Source organism: Ovis canadensis, chromosome X, assembly GCF_042477335.2.
Source record: "Ovis canadensis isolate MfBH-ARS-UI-01 breed Bighorn chromosome X, ARS-UI_OviCan_v2, whole genome shotgun sequence".
NCBI lineage: Eukaryota > Metazoa > Chordata > Mammalia > Artiodactyla > Bovidae > Ovis > Ovis canadensis.
This window is the reverse complement of record NC_091727.1, coordinates 117,569,874-117,591,845: the sequence shown is the minus strand read 5'-3', so window position 1 is coordinate 117,591,845 and position 21,972 is coordinate 117,569,874. Positions and strand designations below refer to the sequence as shown.

At 44.7% G+C, this 21,972-nt stretch overlaps 1 protein-coding gene and 1 long non-coding RNA gene across 4 annotated transcripts in view; both read left to right on the top strand.

Moving 5' to 3' along the window:
• Positions 1-4,501, top strand: part of ZCCHC12 (zinc finger CCHC-type containing 12) — a 30,408-nt gene extending 25,907 nt beyond the window's left edge. The window contains exons 2-5 of the mRNA XM_070292115.1: positions 1,460-1,530; positions 1,884-1,935; positions 2,135-2,274; positions 2,685-4,501. Coding sequence (XP_070148216.1) covers positions 2,796-4,001 — 1,206 coding nt within the window. The 5' untranslated portion in view covers positions 1,460-1,530; positions 1,884-1,935; positions 2,135-2,274; positions 2,685-2,795 and the 3' untranslated portion in view covers positions 4,002-4,501. The remainder of the gene's footprint in view (positions 1-1,459; positions 1,531-1,883; positions 1,936-2,134; positions 2,275-2,684) is intronic.
• A 12,982-nt stretch (positions 4,502-17,483) lies between these two features.
• LOC138930515 (uncharacterized) overlaps positions 17,484-21,972 on the top strand; it is a 57,702-nt gene continuing 53,213 nt past the window's right edge. For 2 of the 3 annotated variants that reach the window (XR_011446207.1, XR_011446206.1), the window contains exons 1-2: positions 17,484-17,734; positions 21,383-21,498. This is a non-coding gene — a long non-coding RNA (uncharacterized lncRNA). Of the gene's footprint in view, positions 17,735-18,995; positions 19,057-21,063; positions 21,285-21,382; positions 21,499-21,972 lie in introns of all 3 variants that reach the window. The other variant, XR_011446208.1, reaches the window with a different exon arrangement.

Below are 21,972 nucleotides of genomic sequence, written 5' to 3'. Positions count from 1 at the left end.
CCCCAGAAAGAATATCTGCTCTGTTGTTGCATGTCAGCATAGGTATGCTTTGCAACCCCATGGACTGCAGCATGCCAGGCTTCCCTGTCTTTCACCATCTGCTGGAACTAGCTTAAAGGCATGTCCATTGAGTCAGTGATGCCATCCAACCATCTCATCCTCTGTTGTCCCCTTCTCCTCCTGACTTCTATCTTTCCCAGCATCAGAGTCTTTTCCAATGATCTGGCTGTTCACATCAGGTGGCCGAAGTATTGGAGCTTCAGCTTCAGCATCAGTCCTTCCAGAGATATGTTGGAAGCATCCTCTTGACACCTCTGAAACAAATGCAGTGCTTTTTTTCCCCCCTAAAAAGTAGAAATAGAGATACAGATGTACAGAACAAATGGATGGACACCAAGCCGGGATAGGAGGGGCCATGAACTGGGAGATTGGGATTGACATATATACACTACTATGGAGAAGGCAATGGCACCCCACTCCAGTACTCTTGCCTGGAAAATCCCATGGATGGAGGAGCCTGGTAGGCTGCAGTCCATGGGGTCGCTAGGAGTCGGACATGACTGAAATGACTTAGCAGTAGCAGCAGCATGTATAAAACAGACAACTGATGAGATCCTGCTGTGTAACACAGGGAACCCTACTCACTACTCTGGTGATGAAGAGGTGATATATGTATAACTGATTCACTCTGTTGTACAGCAGAAACTAACATAGCATCGTATAGAAACTAAACGCCAATTAAAAAAAATACAACCCCACCCCCCAACTCTAGCCCTAGTAAGTCAGAATCTCCCACAGGCCAGGCCCAGGAATCTGCATTTCCAACAAGCACCCCAAAATGATTGAGGCAGCCAGCCTTGCACACATCCTTTAGTGAGTATTGGTTAAAGAGTCTGAGGGCCCAAGTCCCCTCACTGTTAAATGGACGCAGTATTGTCACCTCCTTCACAGTTAAAAAAAAAAAAGTCTGTGCAAGGTATTTGCACAAAGAAAACGCTAACGCTTTTATTTTCCACTCCCCCAAAACAAAGGTGAAGAACTTTTATTGCTTATTTGATTTGGATTCCGCCTCATGTTTAATGCACCTGGCTCCAAGACCCAAAGTTGAGCCGAAAGAGAGAGGGAGAAGGGAAGACTCGAGAAAACTCCTCCAGTTCCCACAACCAAGTCGCACTTGACCTCACGGGGACCTGCTGCTTATCGCCACCCTCCACCGCGGGCGCACATTTGTATCCGGCCCTAGGCTGCGCGGCAAGCCCGCCCCCGCGCCCCGTTGATTGGCCGCGCCCGTCACGCTCTTTTGTCTCCGTTAGCTGAGGATAAAAGCTGCCGCGGCTGCCGTGGGAACCGTGCTGTCTCGACTCGGCTACCAGTCTCAGGGCGGCAGTGCGAAGCAGCTTCATCGGGTGGTCCCGGCTAGCTCAGCGGCTGAGGAGGCGCCCATCCTTTTCCCCTGTAGGGCCGCGGAGACCGAAGGCGGAGACGCAGCTGTCGACACCAGAGCGTCCGCTGCCCACCAGCCCAACACAGGTGAAGAAAGGGGGGCAAGATTGCCTCGCGCGGAGAGAGGAGGGGGAAGCCCTACCAGGACTGGCGGCTCCCAGTTTAGGGAATCGAGGGTTGCGCGGCAGGGGAAGGAGCCCTCCCGCCGCCTGGCTGCGCTGAGGGAGGAGGTGGGGTTCCACTGGATGCTGCCGAATGGGTAGGATTTGCCTGGACTGAGAAAGGGGGCGTTTTAAGGGGGAGGTGGCAAAGGGCGCGTTTGGGAGGTGGGAGAATCGCAAACTGTCTGCCTTGAATCCCCTTTGCATCTCCTCATCCCTTCCGGCGGGAGGAATATGTGGATGTGCGTCTCCAACTCCGATGTTCTTTCTCGGTGGCAGGCCATCAGAGCCAAAGCTGAACTTGAATTCTGTGCGGCTGATTACAGAGCTGGTAGGACGACGATTTCCCCGGGGGAAATGGAATGGGGGGCCTTCTTTGGCTTGTATTCAGAAGGTGGGAGAAGGAGTTTTCCACCTGGCTACTGCGGAGGCGGGTGAGGGGTGGGGGGGGCGGGGAGGAGGAAGCGGGATGAGGAATGAGGCTGTTTCTGACCCTTCCCCTCCCTGCCATGCCCTCTGCGGCGGCGCAGTCTTGACGCCCTGAGGTCCCGGATCGGCGACCCTCGGTGGACAACGATCGGTTGAAGCCCAGAGGCGAGCTTTCCCACGGAGGCCACAGGTTGCAGAAGCTGGAAGTAAAATAAAGGCGCGCACTTGCTCCTGAGCTCCTGTAAGGATCTGAGAAATAGCGGGGCGGGGTGGGGGGTGGACTTTAAGAAGGGGGTGTGGGTTGAGACCGGAGACCAAGAGGTTAATGAGATCTTATTTATTCCCACAAAGCTGTGACCGCAGTGCTCTATTTTGAGAGCCCACTATCCTCTCCATACACTATTACACTTAGAAGCAACAGTTGCCGTCCCTCTTGAAGGAACGGAGGGAAGGGATAGAAGTGGCTGTAAAAAGCATCCTGCTAACAGGAGACTCCGGCTGGCTCCGTGAGGTTGTAATTAATTGCCAGTCTCCTGGGGGATATTTTTAGGGTAGTGGGCAGATATAAAATGTACTGTAGGATATTCAGGAAGGGAAAAAATAACCCCTGCTCCCGTTTTTTGTTTTGTTTCGTTTGTTTCTTTTTTACAGTTCCTACTGAGATTAGGAGGACGACAGAACCCCCCAGCACGCCTGCAGATTAGGCTTTTTGTAAAAGTCTGAGCATCTTGTTAACATTTAGAGACCCAGTCATCGTCCGTCATGACTAGCATTATTGCGCGCGTGGGTAACAGCCGGCGGCAGAACGCATCCTTGCCACCTTGGGCCCATTCTATGCTAAGGTCTCTGGAGAGGAGTCTTGGTCCTCTAATGGCCATCCTGGCAGAGAGAAACCTGAAATTGTTCTCGGGGAGGGTGGTGCCAGCCCAGGGGGAAGAAACTTTTGAGAACTGGCTGATCCAAGTCAATGAGGTCTTGCCAGATTGGAATATGTCTGAAGAGGAAAAGCTCAGGCGCTTGATTAAAACCCTGAGGGGCCCCGCGCGGGAGGTGATGCTTTTGCTGCAGGCGGCCAACCCCAACCTCAGTGTGGCAGATTTCTTGCACGCCATGAAATTGGTGTTTGGGGAGTCTGAAAGCAGTGTGACTGCTCATAGTAAATTTTTTAACACCCTGCAGGCGCAAGGGGAGAAAGCCTCCCTTTATGTGATCCGTTTAGAGGTGCAGCTCCAGAATGCTATTCAGGCAGGCATCATAGCTCAGAAAGATGCCAACCAGTCTCGCCTGCACCAGTTCCTTCTAGGGGCCGAGCTGAATGGGGACCTGCGCTTCAGGCTGAAGAATCTTCTCAGGATGTATGCAAATGAGCAGGAACGTCTCCCCAGTTTCCTGGAGTTAATCAGGATGATAAGGGAGGAAGAGGATTGGGATGACACTTTCATTAAACAGAAGCGGGCCAAGAGATCTGAGTCAGTAGTGGCAAGGGCAACTAGCCCAGTGGCATTTGGGGGCTCCCCACGCATAGTGATTGATAATAAAGACTGTAACGTGATCGAGATAGATGATACCCCTGATGACTCAGATGAGGATGTGATCCTGGTGGGGGAGTCTCAGGACCTTCCACTTTCATTCTCGGATTCTTCTCCCCCCAGACGCAGGGCCAGACCTCAGGATCAAGTGCTAATCATTGATTCCCCCAACAATTCCCAGCTTCCATCTCCTTGCACCAGTGGGGGTTCTGGGTATAAGAATGATGGTCCTGGGAATATGCGTAGAACCAGGAAGCGAAAACACACAATTCGCTGTTCATATTGTGGTGAAGAGGGCCACTCAAAGGAAACCTGTGACAATGAGAGCAACAAGGCCCAGATATTTGAAAATCTGATCATTACCCTGCAGGAGCTGGCACATACGGAGGAGAGGTCAAGAGAGGCCCCTGTTGAACCCAGCGACCCTTTTGAGCAGTGAGGTGCTAGCCCCCAGCTTTAAGTGAACCCTAACCTATATGCAGAGTCCAGCAATGGGAAAAATGAGGGGGAGGATGCTTCTAATCACATAATCCACAAAGCAGCTTTCTTTTGGGATGGAGGATGAATATTGGTATAGTGGGGGGAGATGGCCTGACCTCCATCCTTGCTACTAATCCCCTGCTGCCTGAGGGTCTACCCTCTGCGTGCACCCCTTTCCTTGATGCCTTTATTCTCTGTGAAAATGATATAATTTATTGTTAAATATTAAAACAATAAAGATAAGTGCAAAATGTACAAATTACCCCAAAACCTCCAACCCTTAAATAATCATTGTCAACCCTTTGATGAATGTCCTTCTAGGTAGTTCCCTTTACCTATGTATCCTATGTATAGATAAGAGTGAGCAAATATAAGTGTTGTTCTAAAGTCTGTATTTTTTCAGCAAATAATATATGTTGTGAGCTTCTTTCTATATCAATAAATAAACAGCAGCAGCTAGCTTACTGTCTGTGTATTACTTTAGGGAGAAGTAAAGGAAAAAGGAATAAGAAAAATACAGTAAAAAGCTATAAAGGGTGGGGTTATACACTGAGGTGGGGTTTTGATTAACTTCACTTTGCAGATGAGGAAAAGGGAAGAAGAAATGGGCTGAAATCTTCCCCAGAGGTAAATGGACAGAGCCCCTTACCACAGCTGACCTGTCCCTTAGGTCACAGAGCCAAACTGTGACACCCACTAGTTGACAATGTTCTAAGGCTTTCTTCTCTAAGGTATCCAGAAGATTCTGACAGTGGGGGAGGCTGGTGCTGAGGTAACAGCCCAAAAGAAGGATACCAGGGGTCCATTCCTGATTACTTTGGGGAGGGGCAGCTCTCCCTGCTCTGGATGGGTTTCTGACATCGCTGTTGCCATGGCTTCACCCCATCCAGGTTACAATGGGGAATCTCTCCTGTGAGCTGATGTGGCCCCTACCCCACCCCACTCCCCCAGTTAAGGAAGGAGAGAGAGGCTACTGGTGGGAGCCAGCACCGAGGGGCTCAGCCCCCAGAAGCCCTGAAGTTACATGTTAGAGGACACTGGCAGCCCAATGACTTCAAGGCAACCCCTCTCAATCCCGCAACTGAGAATAGGTGGGCAGGGATGAGAAGCAATATAGTTGCCCGTACACATGGCAATCAGGAAGCCTTCCACATTATTTTAGTGGAGTGGTGGACATTCATGGGCTGGGGAGAAGAAGCAGGGCAGCAGGGGGTTGGGGGGAACACCTTCCCAGGAACCTGCCCAATCTCATATTGGAGATATTGGAGGGTGGTGAAAGAGGACATATCTGACCTCAGACCCCAAGGTCCTTACATTTCTTGTAGGTGTATAAATACCTACCTCTGTGAGCAGCACAGGGCTGGGGGCACGGGAGTGGGGAGGATTGCATTTAAGACAGGGGGCAGAGTGAGGAAATGGGCACACCTGAGGACCTGAAGGAGCTGGTGTACAGGAAATCGGTGCTCCTCAGAGTTGAGAGGAGGGAGCCCAGCGGCTGGAGAGGGTGTGTCAGGGGCTAGAGAGTCAGAGGAGAGCAAGTGAGGGCCCATCAGGGACACTCACAGGAGACTGACAGGGACAGGAAGGCTAGTCGGAATCACAGACCCCCGGGTTGTGTATACAGCTCCAGGCTGAGGGTACCAGCAATGCACTGGTTGAGGCGCCCAGAGAGAGGCAGTGGGGTTCCCATTGTGTTAGCAATTGAGGGAGGAAGGAGAGGGAGACACCAGGTGCTGTAAGAAGCCAGTGCAGCCTTTCCTGGGCTGTCACGCCTCTGGAACCTGCTTAGAAAGAACACCCCACCCCCCATCCCCAGGCACATTCTCCATCGGTGAGAAGGTACAGGCTCAGCCTCCCTTGTTCTGCCATCACCCCTCCCCCAGACCCCAGCATCCCAGGTTTGGCTTAAGCCTCAGCCTCCTTAACCCTCTTGACCAGAGGGAGACTGGGAGGGCCTCTCTGCCTTGAACCCTTTAGCTGAGAACCGGCCTGGAGTGCAGACTCCAGAGGCCCTCTCCTTGCATCCATCCCCGGCACCTCTGAGACCCTGGTAGCCACCACCATCTCTCCAGAGCCGAAGGGGACCCCCTCCCTCACCTCCAGGCAAGAGGCAGCTCCACTCAGGCCCCCAAAGCCATGTGGACCCCCAACATTTCCCAGATCATATAGAGTTGGGAAAATCCCTGATGCTGGGAAAGATTGAGGGCAGAAGGAGAAGAGGGTGTCAGAGGATGAGATGGCTGGATGGCATCACCGATGCAATGGACATGAACTTGGGCAAACTCTGGGAGATGGTGAGGGACAGGGAGGCCTGGCGTGCTGCAGTCCATGGGGTTGCAGAGTTGGACACGACTGGGCAACTGAACAACAACAATAACATAGAATTTAGCCCTTAATTCTTCTCTACCTCTCCATCTCTGCTCTTTTCTTAATTTTACTTTATAAACACTTGTTGACCATTTGTCCAGAGACACACACTATGTTGCCATGTCTCTCTAGTACCCAGTAGAAGACAGAGCTGAAATAAGACAAAAATAAGTCCTGGCCACTTCACTAACCTCCTTTTCACTGGAGTTAGCTTGGGAGTTCAGTTAGACCACTGCTTTGAAAATATGTTCTGTGATTCATCCCCTTTTTCTTCCCTCTTTCATCCTCCTCTCTGGTGTATGAATTTGAGACTGTCTACGTTTTTATTTCACCAACCTGATGTCATCTGACATTTCTTTTCTGTTTCCCTTTGTGTGACACTGGCTTTCCCTCTACTTGAGAAATACATATTCTCCCTAATTAGGAGACATGGACCCAATACCTGGGCATTCAGATCAGACTAATGGGATTAGCCGAAAAAAGCCTTCATTTCAAACTCTAGGCTTCTTTCTTCCTTTCTGCCTTCATTCTCATTGGTTGCTAAGAGATGAAAATCACTCTTTTGTCTTGTCAGAAGAAACCGGCCTTCGAGTGCCTTTCTGCATTAAGGATCCCTCCTTCCTGGGGTTCTTTTCCCTTGGTTTCCATGATGCCCCTCTCTCATGGTTCCCCCCTTCCCTGACCTGTTTGGTGCCCAGTTTTCAGTTAACTTTGCTGAGTCTTCTTCCTTTTCCTGATCTTTCCATGCTGCTGCTGCTGCTAATTCGCTTCAGTCATGTCCAACTCTGTGCGACCCCATGGACAGCAGCCCACCAGGCTCCTCTGTCCACAGAATTCTCTAGGTAAGAGTACTGGAGTGGGTTGTCATTTCCTTCTCCATACTAGTAATCAAAATCAAAATCATTACAATAGTTATTTAAGAGCTTATTGCATGCCTGTACCAAGTCCTTTATCAGAACCAGGGACCAGTTTCATGGAAGACAGTTTTCCTATGGTGGAGGAGAATGGCTGGTTTGGGGATGATTCAAGTATATTACATTTATTGTGCACTTTGTTTCGATTATTTTTACATCAGCTCCACCTCAGATCATCAGGCGTTAGATCCCAGAGGTTTGGGATGCCTACTTTAAATGCATAAGCTCCTTTAAGCCCCCACATCAATTCCATAAAATAGGTATTACTATTAGCACATGTTTCAGATGAGGAAAGGGCTTCCCAGGTGGCTCAGCAGTAAACAATCCGTCTGCAATGCAGGAGATCCCCTAGAGAAGGAAATGGCAACAATATTCTTGCCTGGGAAATCCCATGGACAGAGGAGCATGGCTGGCTACAGTCCATGGGGTCCCAAAGAGTTGGATACGACTTAGCGACTAAACAACAACAACAACAGATGAGGAAACACACTGCAAAGTTAAATAAACTTGCCTAGGGGTATGCAGCTAGTTAGTGGTGGAGCCAGAGGTCACACTCTAGGGTGGGAAGCCTACACTTCTTACATATTTTAGCTCTCCTGTGTCCACAGCACCCTACAGTGTAGGTGCTGCTGAAGCTGCCTATGAACAGGAAACTGAAGTTTCTAAATTCAGGATGATAAGCCCTGCCTTCCCCAGGTGCTTGGTGTATGAGTGATTAGCATCAGGCTTTCAAGAAATGCTATTACTCGGTTAGAATGCATGATTCTGCTACAGAAGGAAGGCTAGGGGAAAGCAAATGCTGTCTTTGCTAAGCAGACAGTGCTTATTCCGTGATAATCTGACACTGTGACAGTTGGGCTCCAGGAGCTGCACCGAGCCTGGCCCCTGGCAGGCACAGGAGTGAAATCAGAAATGCCTGAGTGTTTAGTGGGCTTCCCTGGTGGTTCAGTGGTAACGAATCAGCCTGCCAATGCAGGAGATGTGGATTCATTAGATCCCTGGGTTGGGAAGATTCCCTGGAGGAGGAAATGGGAACCCACTCCAGTATTCTTGCCTGGAAAAATCTCATGGACAGAGGAGCCTGGCGGGCTACAGTCCATGGGGTTGCAAAAGAGTTGGACATGACCGAATGACTAAGCAACCACAAGAGCCACAACAAATATTAATATATACATGCACAGTGGGATATTAGTCATAAAAAGAATGAAATATTGCCATTTGAAGCAACATGGATGCAGCTAGAGATTATCATACTGGGTGAAGTAGTAAGTCAGAAATAGAGACACAAACACCATGTGACAGGGGGCCCCAACCTCTGGGCTGTGGACTGGTGCCTCTTGCCAGATCAGCAGCAGCATTAGATTAGAAATAAAGCACACAAGAAATGTAATGCACTTGAATCACCCTGAAACCATCCTTGCACCCTAGTCTGTGGGAAAATTGTGTTCCATGAAATCAGTCCCTGGTGTCAGAAAGGTTGGGGACTGCTGCCATATGATATTACTTATATGTGGAATCTAAAATATAGTATGGGCTTCTAGTATTCTCACCTGGAGAATCCCAAGGACAGAGGAGCCTGGCGGGGTACAGTCCATGGGGTCACAAAGAGTTGGACATGACTGAGCGACTAAGCACAGAACAGCACAGGGATCTTGATGGGCTTCCCAGGTGGCGCTAGTGATAAAGAACTTGTCTGCCAATGCAGAAGATGTAGGAGACACAGGTTCGATCCCCGAGTCCAGAAGATTCCCTGGAGGAGGGCACAGTAATCCACTCCAGTATTCTTGCCTGGAGAATCCCATGGACAGAGGAGCCTGGTGGGCTACAGTCACGGGGTCACAAAGAATCGGACATGACTGAGTGACTAAGCACCCCCACACACAAAATATAACACAAATGAACCTATCTATGAATCAGAAACAGATTCATGGACACAGAGAACAGACTGGTGGTTGCCAAGGGGGAGGGAGGTGGGGGAAGGATGGAGTAGGAGGTTGAGGTTAGCAGACGTAAGCAGATTGCACATTCTATCATGTGTGGAATGAACAAACAAGGTCCTCCTTATACCACAGGGAACTATATTCGGTATCCTATGATAAAGCATAATGGAAATGAATACATAAAAAAGAAATATATAACTGAATCACTTTGCTGTACAGCAGAAATTAACACATTATGAATCAATAATAAATAAATAAAACTGCATGCCTGGACCAGCATTCTCATTCTGTTTTCCCTCCTATGTTTGCCCATCACATGCCTCTCTTCTAGTACACCACATAATTTACTGATTTATTATATTATTTGTTTATTCCTGTCTATCCCCCACTAGACTGTAAACATTTCAGTCTACTTAGTTCACTGTGGTATCCCCAGCTCCTAAAACACTACCTGGAACATAAGCTGGATCTCAATAAATGTTTGTGAATGGAACGAATCAAGTGCTTGGCACACAGTAGGTATACAGAGAATGACAGCCTTTATTATTGTTATGCTCCCAGAACAAACGTTATTGGAGGGGAGTCAGTCAAGGAAAGAACAGTGTATAGTGCTGAACCGCCGTCCATCGAGTTGATGAGATCAGGAACCTGGGAGACATTCTAAATCAACTGCTTGCTTCGTTCTCTCCCACTCACTCTCTGTGACTTGTTAGTTGGACCATTCACTCCTAGCAAAGCAGAAAGAGAGAGATGGGTTTCTTTGTAGCTTCATCCATATCGCATCAACAGATCTTAGGTTTAGGTGTTTTAAACTCCCAATTTCATGTGCACTTGTAAGTATTAAAAGACAACTACCCTGTAAAATATGGATGTTTTGGGTACTCTTTGCTATTTCCCTTTTACTAAAGGACAAGTAAAAAGAATAATTATGTGGTACAGTCACTATGGAGAACAGTATGGAGGTTCATTTAAAAATTAAAAATAGAGCTACCATGTGATCCAGCAATCCTACTCCTGGGCCTATATCCAGAAAAGAGGAAAACTCTTATTTAAAAAGATACTTGCACCCCAGTGTTCATAGCAGCACTGTTTATAATAGTCAAGACATGGGAACAACCCAAGAGCCCATCAAAAGATGACAGGTTTAAGAAGATGTGGTATTATACATGCAATGGAGTATTACTCAGCCATTAAAAGTGAAATAATGTCATTTGCAGCAACATGGATGGACCTGGACATTATCATACTAAGTGAAGTAGGTCAGACAAAGACAAATACTATGATATCACATGATATCACTCCTATGTGAAATCTGAGAAATTGTACAATGAGCTTATTTACAAAACAGAAACAGACTCATAGACATAGGAAATGAACTGATAGTTACCAAAAGGGAAAGAGGGGAGGAATAAATTAGGAGGATGCAATAACAGATACAAACTACTATACATAAAACAGATAAGCAACAAGGATTTACTGTGTGACACAAGGAACTATATTCAATAACTTGTAATAACCTATAATGGAAAAGAAACTGAGTCATTTTGCTGTATATTTGAAATTAACACAGTATTGTAAATCAACTATACTTCAATAAAAATATGTAAGACTTATGTGCATAATAAATAACCTAAGATGTAAAAAAAGAGTAATAATGAATATTATTTTCACTTGCTATGTGTTGAACATGTCAGTAATATAGTAAGAATTATTAACCCTATTTTAGAGGAGTTAAATGGGTCTCAGTTAAGAGAGAGCAAGAGGATTAAGGTGTTATATGCCCGTAAACACAGAGTAAGTCTGGCACCAAAGCCTGTGAACTTTCCATTATATATTTGAAGTAAAAATGTTGACATTAATGAGAAAACCTGTATCACAGTTGAATATCAGTTATTGGGGCAGGGGTAACAGACAGATATGAACATCTGATCAATTTCCTGTTCATCAAGTACAGGTTACAGCTGTTTGAAAATCTGTAAGTGAAAGAACTTAAATTTTACTAGCGGGAACATGATGGAGGTTGATTTTAAATATCCTGAATGGACCAAGATCAATTTAGCTCAGGGAAACACAATTGAAAATAGAATCTCTTTAGTATCACTGATCTCTGAAACTCAAGAAATTGACACATAAACTTTTTCCTTCTTTGTCTGTCAGAATGTTTGGTAAAACTATTTTATTCACGAAATGATTTTAGAGTTGTTATAAAAGTAGGATATTTAGAATACCATAAGATTATATAAAATTTTTATATGTTTAATATTTTAAAAGGCATCAAAGTATACAGAAAGAATAAATAAGCCATAGGTAAGTTCTGAACATTTGGCATATTTCTTATAAATCTTTTTTCTAACTTTGAGAGTGTGAGCGTAGATATATGTACAATTTATTGAGAAAAATGTGTTCTTTTTCTATTAATAAGTACAATAACTTCAAAAGCACAAAATAAAGATCGGCAAAAGAGAAGTAAGGGGGTGGTAACACCTGAGCAAATATAAAATCATAACAAGAAAACCTACAAGAAGTAAACTGTTACCGGCTGACAAATAATGATCAGACAAAGCAAAAGAATTGGTGGAAACATTTCTGAAAGTAATGAGAGACATTAATGTAAAATCTGAAAGGGTTAGGAAAGGAAAATGATAAAAAGAACTTTTTATCTTTAGAGGATACAAGTGAAAGGACAGAACTCAAGCCAGAAGATAGTGAGTGAGCTTGGTAGCTGTAGAGAGGAAGACATGATTATAAATTCACCCAGGCCCCAGCCACATCACAGACTGACCTCACAATTAGAATGCAGGATCCTCTGCCCTGAGGGAAGTAGCTTATTAGAATAAAACAAGAGTGATGAGAACCATGGCAGGGGGAGCCAGGGAACAGAACACAGAGGAGGGCCCTATAATCCCAGGGGTCAGAAATGGCTTCTCACAGGGTGTCAAGTATAGGCCATAGGACTAGTATCCTCAGCAACCAGGAGAGCAAAGGGATCAGAGCTCTAACCAGTGTGAAACCTACTTACCTTACCACTGTGGTCAGAGAGCCCCAAGCAGGCAGTCCAAGAGGACAGAGGAGCACACTGTTTTCAAGTTGAAGGTCTTGAGCTGTTGTGCTGAGGTCTCAGCTGCATTGGATGTCAGTGGGGACTTCAAAACCATCAAGCACCGACTCTCCAAATATCTCCAACACACCTGTTGGTATGACAAAGTTGAATTTATCACTTACCTCTGTAAGCGAGAACCCCCACCTCACAAAGCTTTGCTAGTGTTTTAGGGAGGAAGGAAGTTCCAGTGGATTGAGAAATGAAAGCATGGTTTACGGTTGAGGGTCTTTTAACCTGGGACTTGATTAGGACTGGAGTAGGGACCTTGATCGGAGAAGGCGATGGCACCCCACTCCAGTATTCTTGCCTGGAAAATCCCATGGATGGAGGAGCCTGGTAGGCTGCAGTCCATGGGGTCGCGAAGAGTCAGATACAACTGAGCGACTTCCCTTTCACTTTTCACTTTCATGCATTGGAGAAGGAAATGGCAACCCACTCCAGTGTTCTTGCCTGGAGAATTCCAGGGACGGGGAGCCTGGTGGGCTGCCGTCTATGGGGTCACACAGAGTCAGACACGACTGAAGTGACTTAGCAGCAGCAGCAGGGACCTTGATGGACTTCCCAGGTAGAGCTAGTGGTAAAGAACCTGCCTGCCAATGCAAGAGACATAAAATAAGTGAGTTTGATCCCTGGGTTGGGAAGATCCCCTGCAGGAGGGCATGGCAACCCACTCCAGTACTCTTGCCTGAAGAATTCTATGGGCAGAGTAGCATGGCAGGCTAAAGTCCATAGGGTCGCAGAGTCAGGCATGACTGAAGCAACTTAGCACGCACAGCATAGATCACGATACCAAAAGTCTGGGATTGGTGGAAGCTGCAACGGGAGGATTTTGAGAAGGGAGACAAAGAATTTCAGAGTGTAAACTGTTGATGCCTTCTACAGAAAAGTTTATGGATCTTTGGGGAGGATGCTGTAGTGAAGAAACCATTTGCCTGGACAGAGGAGTCCTGGAAAAGTCAGTCAGTCAGTTCAGTCTTTCAGTCATGTCCAACTCTTTGTGATCCATAGATTGCAGCATACCAGGCTTCCTTGTCCATCACCAACTCCAGAAGCTTGCTCAAACTCATGTTTGATGCCATTCAACCATCTTATCCTCTGTTGTCCCCTTCTCCTCCTCCCATCAATCTTTCCCAGCATCAAGGTCTTTTCCAATGAGTCAGTTCTTTGCATCACGTGGCCAAAGTACTGGAGCTTCAGCTTCAGCATCAGTCCTTCCAATGAATATTCAGGACAGATTTCCTTTAGGATTGACTTGTTTGCCCTCTGTGCAGGCCAAGGGACTCTCAAGAATCTTCTCGAACACCACAGTTCAAAAGTGTCAATTCTTTGGCGCTAAGCTTTCTTTATAGTCCAACTCTCACATCCATCCATGACTACTAGAAAAACCATAGCTTTGACTAGACAGACCTTTGTCAGCAAACTAATGTCTCTGCTTTTAATATACTGTATAGGTTGGTCATAGCTTTCCTTCCAAGGAGCAATCATCTTTTAATTTCATGGCTGCAGTCACCATCTGCAGTGATTTTGGAGCGCCCCCCAAAATAAATTCTGTCACTGTTTCCATTGTTTCTATTTGCCATGAAGTGATGGGACCGGATGCCATGATCTCTGTTTTTGAATGTGGAATTTTAAGCCAGCTTTTCCATTCTCCTCTTTCACTTTTATCAAGAAGCTCTTTAGTTCCTCTTCACTGTCTGCCATAAGGGTAATGTCATCTGCATATCTGAGGTTATTGATAATTCTCCCGGCAATCATGATTCCAGCTTGTGATTCATCCAGCCTGGCATGTCTCATGATATACTCTGCATATAAGTTAAATAAACAGGGTGATAGTATACAGCGTTAAGGTTTTCTTGTCCCAATTTGGAACCAGTCCATTGTTCCACGTTCAGTTCTAACTGTTGCTTGTTGACTTACAGATTTGTCAGGAGGCAAGTTAGGTGGTCTGGTATTCCCATTTCTTGAAGAATTCGCCACAGTTTGTTGTGATTCACACAGTCAAAGATTTTGGCATAGTCAATGAAACAGAAGTAGATGTCTTTCTGGAATTCTCTAGCTTCTTCGATGATCCAGCGGATGTTGACAATTTGATCTCTGGTTCCTCTGCCTTTTCGAAATCCAGCTTGAACATCTGGAATTTCTCAGTTCATGTACTGTTGAAGCCTGGCTTGGAAAATTTTGAGCATTACTTTGCTAGCATGTGAGATGAGTGCAATTGTGTGGTAGTTTGAGCATTCTTGGGCATTGCCTTTTTTGAGGATTGGAATGAAAATTGACCTTTTCCAGTCCTGTGACCACTGCTGTGTTTTCCAAATTTGCTGCCATATTGTGTGCAGCACTTTCACAGCATCATTGTTTAGGATTTGAAATAGCTCAGCTGGAATTCCATCACCTCCACTAGCTTTGTTCATAGTGACGCTTCCTAAGACACACTTGACTTTGCACTCAGGGATGGTGGATTCTAGGTGAGTGATCACACCAACGTGGTTATCTGGGTCATGAGGATCTTTTTTGTATAGTTCTGTGTATTCCTGCCACCTCTTCTTAGTATCTTCTGCTTCTGTTAAGTCCATACTGTTTCTGTCTTTTATTGTGCCCATCTTTGCATGAAATGTTCCCTTGGTCTCTCTAATTTTCTTGAAGAGATCTCTAGTCTTTCCCCTTCTATTGTTTTCTTCTATTTCTTTGCATTGATCACTGAGGAAGGCTTTCTTATCTCTTGTTGCTATTCTTTGGAATTCTGCATTCAGATGGATATATCTTTCCTTTTCTCCTTTGTCTTTTGCTTCTCTTCTTTTCTCAGCTATTTGTAAGGCCTCCTCAGACAACCGTTTTGCTTTTTGCATTTCTTTTTCTTGGTGATCGTTTTGATCACAGGCTCCAGTACAATGTTACAAACCTCTGTTCATAGTTCTTTAGGCACGTTATCATCTAATTCCTTGAATCTATTTGTCACTTCCACTGTATAATCATAAGGGATTTGATTTAGGTCATACCTGAATGGTCTAGTGTTTTTCCCTACTTTCTTCAATTTAAGTCTGAGTTTTGCAATAAGGAGTTCATGATCTGAGCCACAATCAGCTCCCTGTCTTGTTTTTGCTGATTATATTCTTCAGCTGCAAAGAATATAATCAATCTGATTTTGGTATTGACTGTCTGGTGATGTCCATGTGTAGAGTCGCTTCTTGGGTTGTTGGAAGAGAGTATTTGCTATGACCAGTGTGCTCTTTTTGCAAGACTGTTAGCCTTTGCCCTGCTTCATTTTGTATTCCAAGGCCAAACTTGCTTCTTACTCCAGGTGTTTCTTGACTTCCTGCTTTTGCATTCCAGTCCCCTATGATGAAAAGGACATCTTTTTTTTTTTTTTTTTGGTGTTAGTTCTAGAAGATCTTGTAGGTCATTGCAGAACCATTCAATTCAGCTTCTTGGGCATTAGGTGTTGGGGTATAGGCTTGGATTACTGTGATATTGAATGGTTTGCTTTGGAAATGAACAGATATCATTCTGTCGTTTTTGAGATTATACCCAAGTACTGCATTTTGGACTCTTTTGTTGACTATGAGGGCTACTCCATTTCTTCTAAGGGATTCTTGCCCACAGTAGTAGATATAATGGTCATCTGAACCAAATTCGCCCATTCCAGGCCATTTTAGTTCACTAATTCCTAAAATGTCAAGGTCACTCTCGCCATCTCCTGTTTGACCACTTCCAATTTTCTTTGATTCATGGACCCAACATTCCAGGTTCCTATGCAATATTGTTCTTCACAGCATTGGGCTTTACTTCTATCACCAGTCACAACCATAGCTGGGCGTTGTTTTCCCTTTGGCTCAGCCTCTTCATTCTTTCTGGAGCTATTTCTCCACTCTTCTCCAGTGGCATATTGGGTACCTACTCACCTGGGGAGTTCATCTTTCACTGTCATATCTTTTTGCTTTTTCATACTGTTCATGGGGTTCTCAAGGCAAGAATACTGAAGTGGTTTGACATTCCCTTCTCCAGTGTCCACATTTTGTCAGAACTCTCCACCTGTGACCCATCCATCTTGGTTGACCCTACATGGCATGGCTCATAGTTTCATTGCGTTGGACAAGGCTGTGATCCATGTGATCAGTTTGGTTAGTTTTCTGTGACTGTGGTTTTCATTCTGTCTACCCTCTGGTGTATAAGGCTAGGAGGCTTGTGGAAGCTTCCTGATGGGAGGAACTTCCTGGAAAGATAATGTCAGTGAAGACAGTGGACTAACAAAGTCACATTTATGTCGCTAATACTGTGTGGTTTAGTTTCTTAGTGTCCAGGCTGAGTGTGGGGATGGACTGTTTTAATTCTCATACATAAAACATTTTACGAACAATTCATCTTAGGTATGCGTTTATTTTGTAGTGTCAAGATCCTTCTGTTCCCCTGAATCCCAGGGAAAGATGACACCTACTCTTCTTATTAGGTGTTTGCTAAGCCCTGAGATACTAATTAAATAGCTAGCTTTAACAGTTTGCTAAGCCATTTAGGTGGATTATTTAATTCTCACAAACACCTTGTGAAGCTGGCACTAATTCATTTTTTCAGAACATCAAGAAAACACAACTTCAACAAAGCTGCCTTATTCTATTCTTTTTTTTTTTTTTCTGAAGGGATCCAGGTTCAGGATTATTTGGCTATTCTGTCCTCTTTGGGGGTCCTTTTCCCTTTGGGAATTACTAAGGAAGTGATGGAAGCAGCCTCCTTCTGCTCCACTTTGGATCTGGGTCACCTTCCCTTGGGATTCCTGGTGGCCCAGATGGTAAAGAATCCGCCTGCAATGCGGCAGACCTGGGTTTGATCCCTGGGTTGCGAAGATCCCCTGGAGGAGGGCATGGCAACCCACTCCAGTATTACTGCCATGGGAAGAATCCCCATATAACAGAGGAGCCTGGCAGGCTCCATGGAGTCGCAAAGAGTTGGACACGACTGAGCAACTAAGCAACAGCAGCACCATCAGCTCCCTTCGAGATCGCGGCTTTACCCTGGGGTCGGAGAGCCCCGCCTGGGATTTGGCCGCTCTGCAGACCGGAAGCCACCCCACCCCCTCCCGCGCATGCTCCGACCATCTGGGACCTGCTGCGCCGGTTTTTCTGGTTTCCGGCTACCAGGGGGCGCTAGGACCCAATCGGACGTGCTAGGAGGGGCGGCGGCCAAGTGGTCCGGGAGCCGCGCGTTAGGGTGTGGGGGACCGTAGCTTGGACCCGGGAGGGCTGCGAGCCTACTCAAGCTGCTTTTCTTCTTCCATCACCTTCTCCTTTCGCTGTGCACGGGCCACACAGTGGAACTGCAGCGGTGAAAACGACTGAAGTCGGGGCGCTGTAACCTCCTGACGACCCTGAGGAGCGGCAGCGTGAGTTTCCCGGGTACCAGGAGGCCCTGGGAGGAGACACCTCGCCCTGACTTTGTGGCAGTTTTTGCCATCCCGTAATGCAAAGGAGGGACTTGGTTCCAACCTTTCCCTTAGATCGGAGAGGTGCCCTTCCATCCTTTTGCCCTCGGAGGGGTGTGCTCTCCTCTGGAGTATCCCAGGAGGCAGGCCTGGGGGAGTGGAGTTTGTATCTTTCAGCTGTTCTCGCAGGACTTCCTGGCCCTGTAAGCATTAACCAAATTGCTAGAAAACCCCCAAACAAACAAAGAAAAATCATTAACATTTTAACAGATATGTTAGAATAGAACAATTCACCATTTATGAACAGGGCTTGAGAGTTGCAAGAAATGAACTTGTTACCTGACTACAGTTTATTGCTTGGAGTAGGGGCCTAGGCACACTCACACTTAAACTGGCAGGCCACGGATTGTCCAGAGTACGCACTGGGATCACCCAGTCGGAAATGGATTCTACACCTCATCGTGCAGTATTCAGAGATACTGACTTTGCTGTTTCTGTCAGCACAACCCAAAGCCCCAGTCGACAAAAATGCATCCGAAATTTCATTCGCCACAATTCTTACCAGGTCTTGCCATGGAGGGCAAAAGTTAATTTAGATAAAAATGAAATAATGTAATAGATTAATGGTATGAGAGCCTTATATTTTGCATACCATTAAATTCACTCATTTTGAGTGTACACTTGTTTTTAGTAAACTTTAGTAATTGTCACTACAGTCCAGTTTTAGAGCATTTTTATCACCCCACCCCACCCCCTAAATTCACAAAAGACTTTGTAGTTGATCTCTCCTCCTACCTCCAGTCCTGAGCAGCCATGTAAACTGTCTTCTGTCTCTGTAGTTGCTTTTTCTGAACTGTTCATGTGAATGGAATCATACAATATGTAGTCTTTTGTGAATGACTTTTTTCAATTAACATAATGTTTTTCAGGTTCATCCATGTTGTAACATATATCAGTACCTCATTGCCTTTTATAGCTGAATAGTATTCCATGGTATGGATATACCACATTTGTTACCCGTCTATTGGCTGGAGGACATTTATTGCCACTTTTTGGTTATCATGAATAATCCTATTGTGAACACATATGATGACATATGTTTTCAGTTCTTTTGATTTCACTGCTCTGCTCCGGTGCTGCCATATCACCCTTAGCAAACCCTTGTTATAACACTTAACACACTGCGGAGTAAGCTTGGGTTCATTTTCTGTCTCTCCTCTAGAGAGGGCAAGGACCATGTTCACTTGTTCCCTGGTCTAGGAGTGGTATTTCTGGATCATAAGGTAACTGCATGTTTAACTTCTTTAGAAATTTCCAGACTTTTCTAAAGTGGCTGCCATTTAATATTCCCATTGGTAAATGTATGAAGGTTCAAATTTCTCCACATTCTCACCAACACTTGTTTTGTCTTATTGTCAGTATTTCATTGTGCTGTTAATTTGACTAGACTGAGTGGTAGTTGGTTTAGCTAGTTTCACTTCACTTTAATGATTACCCGTTTTAATATTTTAATGAAGGAGCTGAAATGAATAATACATGGTCACTTTTTGCAAGGAGCTAATATATAGTTCCTTCAGGGAGACAGGTAGAGAAACAGATAATTATAGTTACAGTGTGTTAAATGCTCTGAAGGAGTTGAGCACAGGGTGCTGTGGGGAGCAGAAGAAACCTAATGTAGGCTGGGGAGAGGATGGAGGAAAGGATTAATTTTTTAAAATTGAAATATAGTTGGTTTACAATATTGTGTTAGTTTCAGGTGTACAACAAAGTGATTCAGTTATATACATATGTTTTCAGATTCTTTTCCATTGTAGGTATTGAATACATACAAGATATTGGATATAGTTCCCTGCATTGTACAATAAGTCCTTGTTGTTGATCTATTTGATATATAGTAGTGTATATCTGTTCATCCCAAGCTCAACCATAATGAAACAAAGTGTAATTCTTCAGTTCCATTTTTTTCATTAGTAGACCATATTACAAAACCATGTAATCAATTATTATTATATTTTGGGTTTATCAATAAACAATTATGGAAATTCATTTTTTTCTGTTATATAAGTACCTACATAATATTCCTGATTTTGCTTCTTGGCCCATATAGCATAAAATATTTACTATCTGACCTTCACAGAAAAAGTTTGCCAACTCCTGGTTTAGTGGAATAAACAGACATAGAAAGCAGTTGCATGTACTTGTTGGGTGACCTTGGGAAGTCACTTTACTTCTCTGGACTTGATTTTTATTCGCTATAAAATAGAGATTTAAAAAAATAGAGATAAAGGGTGATGGGTGGATGAGATAAGCTCTAGGGTGAAAACCCCCATCCCCTAAATTTTTATAAATGATTTAGTTATGCAAATATTTGAGATACTACTGTGTTCTAAGAACTGTTAGAATTATTGAGGATACAGCAGGAAGCAATGTTCTTGTCCTGAAGAAGGATACTAATCTAAATGAAAGGAGATTTAGGTTGCAATGTGTGATCTGAGATTGAATCTTTAATTTGAATAAACTAGCTTTATAGGGAATTTTGGGGGAAAGTAGGCAGATATAAGTATGGATGGGTCTTAGATGAGATGAAAACTTTTTTTTTTAAAGTGTTTTGATTATGCCTCATGGCATGTGGGATCTTAGGTTCACTGCAGTGGAAGCTTCTTAACATGGAATGGTAGAGGTTGACAATTGAGAAAAAGCAGTTATAGAGTTACAAAGCATTGTGTGCATGTGTTATGTCATTTTGGTAGAAAGTACATAGATATATTATATATACTTAGAAGAAGATCTGAAAGGATATATTCTTAGCTGTTAATAGTGACAATTTCTGGGTGATAGAAAGTTTGTTATTTTTAATTTAAATTTATTTATTTTTAATTGGAGGATAATTGTTTACAATATTGTATTGGTTTCTGCCATATAGCAATATGAATCAGCCATAGGTATACATATGTCCCCTCCTTCCTGAACCTCCTGCCCACCTCCCTCCCCACCCCACCCACTCAGCACCAGTTTGAGCTTCCGGCATCATATAGCAAATACCCACTGGCTATCTGTTTTACCTATGGTAATATATATGTTTCAATGCTACTCTCTCAATTCATCCCACCTTCTCCTTCCCCCACTGTGTCCACAAGTCTGTTCTTGTTTCTAATCTTTTTATTTTCTAATTTTCCACAATGAACAAATACATACTGCTTTTGTAAAAATAAAACATTCTTTCTAATTTAAAACATAATCTCTCTTCATGGTGCTTACCTACTGCTGCTGCTGCTGCTGCTGCTGCTAAGTTGCTTCAGTCGTGTCCGACTGTGTGCGACCCCATAGATGGCAGCCCACCAGGCTCCGCCGTCCCTGGGATTCTCCAGGCAAGAACACTGGAGTGGGTTGCCATTTCCTTCTTCAATGCACGAAAGTGAAAAGTGAAAGTGAAGTCGCTCAGTCGTGTCTGACTCTTCAAGACCCCATGGACTGCAGCCTACCAGGCTCCTCCGTCCATGGGATTTTCCAGGCAAGAATACTGGCGTGGGGTGCCATTGCCTTCTCCGCTTACCTGCTAGTGCTCCTTTAAGTATTAGTATTGCCAAATCTGTCATTTTTTTTTCCTAGGGAAACACAAGTAAGAATGGAGGATGCTCTTCTCCCTAGAAGCTAACAAAGGGTCAAGTCTTTCTCTGTGAAATGGCTGTAGAATATAAACAGAGGCTCCTGGCATTTCCCTCCTGGTAAGTAGAACTTTCTTATAACCTGGGCTTTAAAATGGGGTGGGATTCTGTAGAATGGCTGGCATTAAAAAAGAAGGCCTAGCAAGGCCAGTGTTGACTATGTTCAGCTAAGCACCATGCCTAATCTGATAGTGGATACAGGTTTATCTCCTCCAGTGATGGACGCATCAGGATACTGAAGCTGGATATGATCAAGCATCTGAATCATGTAACTCCTACTCCTTTTATTCTAGGCCAAGGATCCATAGGCCCTGACAGCTATTTTTTTAAATAAAGTCTTACTGCAACACTTTACGTATTGTCTATCACTGCTTTTGCCTCGCCATGCTAGAATTGAGTAGTTGTGACAGAGATAAGTATATGACCCACAAAATAAAAAAAAATTACCATCTGGCCCTTTGAAAAAGAACAAGTTTATGGATCTCTGTTCTAGGCTCACAAGAAAACTGTCTTAGTAGGTGAGCCTGTGGAGGA